At 51.1% G+C, this 7,013-nt stretch overlaps 2 protein-coding genes across 2 annotated transcripts; one reads left to right on the forward strand and one right to left on the reverse strand.

Moving 5' to 3' along the window:
• Positions 1-1,182: 1,182 nt before the first annotated feature.
• Positions 1,183-2,626, forward strand: LOC123096637 (uncharacterized). Its single transcript, XM_044518399.1, has one exon. The coding sequence runs from the start codon at positions 1,344-1,346 to the stop codon at positions 2,298-2,300; it is 957 nt and encodes a 318-aa protein (XP_044374334.1). The 5' UTR covers positions 1,183-1,343; the 3' UTR covers positions 2,301-2,626.
• Positions 2,627-3,605: 979 nt separating this feature from the next.
• LOC123096638 (E3 ubiquitin-protein ligase EL5) lies at positions 3,606-5,474 on the reverse strand. The gene is made up of 2 exons (XM_044518400.1): positions 5,036-5,474; positions 3,606-4,270 (listed from the first exon to the last, which is right to left on the reverse strand). Exons 1-2 carry the CDS (start codon positions 5,344-5,346, stop codon positions 3,814-3,816), a joined length of 768 nt encoding a protein of 255 aa, XP_044374335.1. The 5' UTR covers positions 5,347-5,474; the 3' UTR covers positions 3,606-3,813.
• Between the last annotated feature and the right edge of the window lie 1,539 nt (positions 5,475-7,013).

Here is a 7,013-nt window from a genome sequence, read left to right on the forward strand (position 1 = left end):
ACCATGTCAAGCTCATCCGGGTCCGGTTCAACATTGCCTTTCAAAAAGGCCTCTTTATCCACATGATGAACATAAACACATGTTCTCCCCATCCCTACAATAATAAAAAACACACATATATCAAGTAAGAACATAACAAAAATATTTGCACAAAATACATATGCCATAACATATAAATGAATTAATTCCCATAACCCCCACTTAACAATAACCACAACCCTAACCATAGCATAACCCTAACACCAACATCAAACACACATAACCCTAACCCTAGCATACTATGAAATCCTAACCATACCAAATTAACAAAGAAACATAACATGATTCAACACAAATTTGCAAATCCAAGCCAAAACTAGGGTTTCCGCAAAGTAGCAAGATTTGAGCAAATGTGACAATTCCTATGGATGAAAACGAGGGGATCAGAGGAGATTACCTTAAGGGAGGGGTTGGCTTCGAAATCCACGGTCAAATACTCCGGATTTGCAAGATTTGAGAAGGATTTGAGAGGGGGGGGAGGGGAAGAGAGGAGGGGCGCAAGTCTAAGGGTTTGGGTGGGGTGGGGGTGGGAGGGGAGAGAGGGTGGGGCCAGCCTAAGTAGAACACAGACTGTGCAGCGCCTAAGAGACGGGCGTTGCATATTACAAGTGTGGCGCCTAGGACTTAGGCGTTGCAGTGCTGTCTGTGGGGCCGCAACTGGACCAGGATTGCCACGCTGGCAGGAGGTGCGACGCCTAAGGGAAGGGCGCTGCATAGTAGTGTGCGGCGCCTAGCTGTCGGTCGCGACACGAAAGGGTCAGCAGAGTGAATTTTTTCCGAAAGCAGGTCAGTTTGTGATTTGATTTCTCCCTCGGGTCAAATATGTGATTTCTGCCGTTTCCTCGGGCAGTCTACTTCTTTTCTTCTCTTTTTCTTTTACCGCGAGCCGCATTCGTGTCCATAGAAATGTCATAAACATTTGGTTACGACAAAGGTGAAGAATTTTTTGGAGCACGGACAGAAATGGCTCGATTGGGTCATGGATTGCCCTTCCGTTTAGCTTTTCAGATGACTTGGCACTTCATTTTGCCCTACTCGGCCAGTGCGATCGGACGGTTCACGTTTTCCCGTTCATCATCCAACGGCTGAGCGCCCTTCTCCGACGCACTTAAATAATGGGCACGATCGAAGTCGAATGCGCCTCTCACCCCTCTCCCACTTTTGGGTCCGGCAGTTGCCAGCTGGGAGTGGGAGTGGGAGCGGGAGGAGAGCCTCGCCGCCGGGTCGCCGCTATGAGTTGAAAACCACTGGCCACCACCACCTCCTCCTCCTCCTCTCTTCTTGACACCTCAGATCTCATTACAATGGTCAGCGCCTCCAGTCTGCTGCTGCTGCCGTCCTCCGTGCGGGACCTCGCCTCCTGCGTCGTCGCCGACGTCGCCGCCTGCACCACCCCCTCCTCCACCCTCACCTCCCCCGCCTCCCCCTCCACGCTCTCCGTCACCGTTTTCTACCGCGCCACCGCACTCCTGCCCGGGCAGAGCTCCCCCGCGCATCTGCGGCTCACCTGGACCCGCTCCCCGCTTGGCCCCACGCTCTCCTTCTCCCCCTCCGCCTCCAGCCCCGCCGTGGTCCTCCGCAGGCGCAGGGGCACGCAGTCCGTCTCCGTCGACGGCGCCGCACAGCCACAGCTCGTCGTGTTCTGGGACCTCACCGCCGCGCGCTACGACGCCTCCCTGGAGCCGCACTCCGGCTACTACTTCGTCGCCGTCGCCGGCGCCGACGTCGTGCTGGCCGTGGGCGACCTGGCGGCCGAGTTTGTCGAGGAGAGGTTCGAGGGCCGGATCCCCAAGGCGGCGGCTTTGACCGTCCCGTTCGCGCGCAGGGAGCGCGTCGTTGCGCCGGACCCGGCGGCGATGCACACCGCGCGGCGCGTCCGGTTCGCCGAGGGCGGCCCCGATCACGAGGTAAGCGTAGGGTGCTCCGGTGGCGGCGTCGGCGGCGCGGCAGAAGAAGAGTTGTGGGTGAGCGTCGACGGGAAGCGCGCGGTGCAGGCGCGGCGGCCGCGGCTGAACTTCAGGGGGAACCAGACCGTGTTCGTGGACGGCGCGCCGGTGGACGTCATGTGGGACCTGCACGGCTGGTGGTTCCGGGAGCCTCCGTACGGCAGCGCCGTGGTCATGCTCCGGGCGCGCAGCGCGCTGGAGAGCCGGCTGTGGCTAGAGGAGGAGGAGGTCGCCACCGCCGTGCCGGGGTTCTCGCTCGTCCTCCAGGCCTTCAAGTCCCGCGCTGACGGGCTATCATCTGCCCCTGCCCATTGATCATACATGTAGCTACTCCATTCAAATTAGAAGACGGCGAACCTTGTGGAATTAAGCAAACTGCCTGTTTCACTGAAGTCCAAGGGATCAGTAAGTTTACAAGCAAGCAACATGATCATGAACATAACAGGTGATATACATTGATGTGAGTGTGTAGTGTAGACAAATTTCATCTCCCTTGCTAGTTGATTTTAATCTTCTCCGAATCATAACTTGTGATGTGTGCAAGTACAGTTAACAAAGAACAGCAACATAAAAGTGTGCAATAGTTTGGATCCTTCTGTGTTGAATGGTGAAATCATACTTTAGATCCTTCTGTGTTGAAAGATGAAATCTTACTTTGGATCCTTCTGTGTTGAATGATTAGGTGGTGTAGATATGGGGGGCAATAGTGTCTGCTTGTTGCCACTTACCTTCACTGCTGACTGTTCTTATGTAAATACATCAATAACAGTGGTACAGTTACAAGTGATTGTCGCAGCATAAATAATCTATCAACGGGTAATAGCAGATGGCAATTTTACCCATGGGTACGGATACCCGCGGGTACCGTACACGCATGGGCAGGGTATGGGCACACTTTTATACCCATGGGTAGTACCCATACCCTACCCGTTAAGTTATGGGTAGGGTACGGGTATAGCCTTGTACCCACGGGTATACCCATACCCTTCCCGTTTGTGAACTAATGTTAATTTGTCGTCAATTAGTCATTAACTTGTCATGTGACTCGTCTACTCCTATTGACATAATAGTATGTTGTGGTTTCTAAATTTTGATATTGGTCATTTACTCGTCTACCTGTTACTGAGCTGAGATAATTGATTTTTTGTCAAATGTGCTATTAATGAGCATAAAATTGTGAACAACTTATGTACTATTTGTTCTACCCGTTGGGTACCCAATGGGTACGGGTACCCGTCGGGTATGGGTATGGGTAAAGTTTCATAACCATGGGTACGGGTATGGGTAGAATTCTGTACCCACTGACTATACGGGTATGGGTATGGTATTGCTCTACCCTGCCCATACCCTACCCATTGCCATCCTTAAGCAGATGTAATTCTACCAACGTTGACGGGTATTATCAGCCTACTGTTTGATGGCCATTAACATTCACATGTTATCCTGGTGACATCAGTCATGAAATTTTAGTTACCAAAAGAAAAGAATAAATGGACACATGGTGCTTCACTAGACATACACTGCGCGATGTCTGATTAAGCACTCCCCAGTTCCAAGTAGATGCAAACAGTTGATGTTCCGGAAGAAACTGTGCATACCTGCCTGAGTACTCGAGTGTGATAAACAGTCAACTGCTTGAGTGTGATCAACAAATAATGTGGCGCTTTAAGAAGAAAACTGAATGAATTCTCATATTTACATCAACTCTCTGAAAACTACTGTAACATATAACAGCCATCCTCGCACACATGAAAATGTTTCTGATTCTACAGGTCTGCTCAGACTGCAGAAAAAAGGAACTTCAAGGAACTTCTAACTAGGCTTTACATCATGGCAGCATGCCAACAAAGCGAGGACTCTCTATGTTCAATTTCACTGTCTGGTTGTTATTCTCACCAGGAAAGCCAACCTCAGATGGTGTCGCATTGTTTCCCTGATCCTCCAATGGATGGCATACTACCTGAATCTGATTCGCCTGGCCAGGTTCGTTTGTAAGAACCTGTGACGATGTCGTTGGCGAATGCCCTCTGCCAGAGAACAGGCAGCGGCATGGATCGGATCTTGACACTTCAGGGGAGCATGGGGGAATTACTATCACCGCGCTTGGCAGAGGCGGCACAGCATGCTTTCTGCCAGGGTCGTTCCGCAGGGAAACTCTACAGACAGGACATGTCGAGTGCTGCTTTAGCCAGATGTCAATGCAGGCCACGTGGAAATCGTGGCCACAGTAAGGAAGAACGCGGAGTACGTCGTCATCTTCGTACTCTGCAAGACAGACGACACACCTGCAAACGAGGATGCAAATGGTTCAGGATAAAGGTTTTGTGTAATCAGGGTAGAATTGCTAAACAAGCATCAATAAATAACAGAAACGGCAATTCAGAATGCATCAGCTATTACTCAGCCCTGCTTCCTTCTCATTGAGCACGGGTAGCATTTGACCTATTTGTATACAGTTCCCCCATCTTTCATATTCGTGTGATGTCCCATGATAGAACATAGAGGCACGCCCTCCAGACGCCAAAATGACATTGCTGTGAACGCGCCCAACTTCTAGCTAAACTAGAACACCTAGTAGTAGAACTAAGGTGACAGACGGCACGCTCGAACTAGTGTTATGCCCCATTATATTCAGTAACAATGCAAGTTCAGTCACCCATGATTCAGTAGCAAAATCTAGATAAACACAGCCGTCAACACTCTGGTACTAAAGTGGCATGGTTTGGCTTAGGCACCAACATCCACTAGGACATCCAATTTTTCTATCAATGTGACGCTGTACCGCTGCTTGTTCAAGATACGTTAGCACTTATAGCAACACTCAAATATATACTTGTTCCTTGGCATGCAAGAATCTTCCGAGAGCACGCCAAGAGGAAAAATCACTAGTGTTGCAACACCGGATTCCCCCAATCACCGATCTGAATCTACCAAAGAGTGCGCGATCGATCGATCCCCGCCACAGATAATTCCAAAATGCGATTAGTTCTACAGATGGCGCAGGCGCGAAGTGAATCGCGATCGGTAGACGGGAACCGAGGGGCACATACATGGAGGAGGCGTCCGCCGCCTCGCCGCGGGGGCAGCCCGCGGCGGAGAAGGCGCGTGTGGGGAAGGCGGCTACGGCGGCGGGGTCGACCCCTCCCCCTCCAGCGGCGTGTCCCTGGCGGTCGAACTGAGCATTGAAGAAGTGACCGGTTCTGACCCCGACGGAGGGGAAGCGGGGGAGAGGCGGCGAGGGGCGGCGGCCGCGGCGCACGCGGCGGGTGAGGGCGCAGACGAGCCGGGAGCACACGAAGACGATGAAGAGGACGCTGGCGCAGAAGCCCAGCAGCGTGAGCACCGTGCTCGCCGGCACCATTGGGGCGGCGCCGTCGGCGCCCCGCCGGCGCGGCTCTCTCTCTCTCTCCTCCTCCCTTGTGCTGTCGGTTATACGGTTGGAGAATCCGGCCCTCGTTTCTCACGGTTCGGTTGCGTTTCTGTTCCGTTTATGCCGTGATGGCCAGGTCTTTTGTTTGGGAAAAGGCAATTGAGTAAAATGCACTGGCAGTCACTGAACTTGCGAAGAGCGCTCACTTTGGTTACTGTATTTAGAAATACGGTTAATACGGTCACCCAATACGACAAGACGTGTTTGTACGGTCGCTGTTCCCCGTATGCCACCCGTCGCCGCTCGGTTTGACCAGTCAGTGCCGTCCACGTCGGCACGCTCAGGGTTATTTCTGTAAATTACGCCGGCGGATGTAATTATCCATCCACCCCCCTGAAATACCCCACTCTGTAGCGGAATCCCTAAATCCCCACTCTGCTGGCGACGCCGCCGCCCTCTCCCAAATTCCCCACTCTGCCACCGACGCCGCCGCCCTCTCCCTGCTGTTGCCGCCACCCTCTTCCGTGCTGCTTGCCGGCGGCCTCTCCCTACCGCTTGCCACCGCCCGTTGCTTCACTCCGCCATGTCGACAAGCTCGGTCAGGTCATCGGTTGGCGGCCGTTCGGTGGTGGTGCCGCTCATCAGGTGCCCTTCTTGCCGCACTCGTGTGGAGTTCTATCTGTCGAACACGGAGAAGCACGAGGGTTGGGTCTTCTACAGGTGCCTTGTTGGTGTAAGTGGAGTGAATCCCTAGTTCTTCATTTTGGTCGAATTTAGGGAACTTGTAATGGTGATTTCCGGCGTTTGTTCTTTTCATTTGATCTTCAGGACCATTTCTGGCATTGGGAGTTGGAATACGTTGCATATTTGATGGATAATCAGTTTCTCGTTGGCAATGAAGCCGTAGATGCATTAGGAGTTGCAGAGGATAAGAGGGAAGAGCTGATTCGAGCAAGGAATCAAAGATATGCATGTGGAGGTGCAGGTGTAGGTGTAGTTGATCTTCCAGGCTTTGAAGATGGACATCATGGAAGAGTTGCAGGTCAAATGAGCAATCAGCAAGCACAAGCACTCGTAGGGTTAGGCAATGAAATATTGGTGATGATGAAGGCACTGTTGGCAGCACTCATTGTAGTTGCAGTGCTAGTAGCTATTTCTGTGCTGAAGAAGTGATGGAGTGGATGCAAAAGTGATGCAATATGTAGTTGATGCAGTGTTTGCAGTAGCTATTTCACTGTTGGTATGTTGGGAATGATGCCTAGTTTGTTAGGAGATGAACTGGTACTATGTGGTGGTGATGTTAGTGTCAAGTGTCAATCTTTTGCATTGTATCTGATGCTTTTGCAATATGTAATGCAAGTGACAATGTTGTATTGCAAATGAAGTTAATGGATCATCCTGCTGTCTTATGAAGATATCATTTTTATGTTATATTTGCCGTGTGTGTGCATTGCAAAGCTAGTTGATGATGCTGTCAATTTGGGCACATTTGACCATGAGTACTCTTTGACCATTGTCATATTTGTCTTGTGTGTGTGCATTGCAAAGCTAGTTGATGATGCTTTTAGACTATTTACTGTTAATTTTGCATGCAAAAAAACTATACAACTGCTGCAAGTTGAAGAGGACAAATGTGACCATTGTCATATGTTGGGCAA

This window comes from Triticum aestivum, chromosome 4D (genome assembly GCF_018294505.1).
Source record: "Triticum aestivum cultivar Chinese Spring chromosome 4D, IWGSC CS RefSeq v2.1, whole genome shotgun sequence".
Classification (NCBI taxonomy): Eukaryota; Viridiplantae; Streptophyta; class Magnoliopsida; order Poales; family Poaceae; genus Triticum; species Triticum aestivum.

Bases quoted from the DNA above. Each gene is read 5' to 3' on its own strand.
- LOC123096637 (XM_044518399.1), top strand. From the start codon at position 1,344: ATGGTCAGCGCCTCCAGTCTGCTGCTGCTGCCGTCCTCCGTGCGGGAC.
- LOC123096638 (XM_044518400.1), bottom strand. From the start codon at position 5,346: ATGGTGCCGGCGAGCACGGTGCTCACGCTGCTGGGCTTCTGCGCCAGC. The intron at 4,271-5,035 runs GTATGTGCCCCT...CCTCGTTTGCAG, and splicing joins GCGGCGGACGCCTCCTCCAT to GTGTGTCGTCTGTCTTGCAG.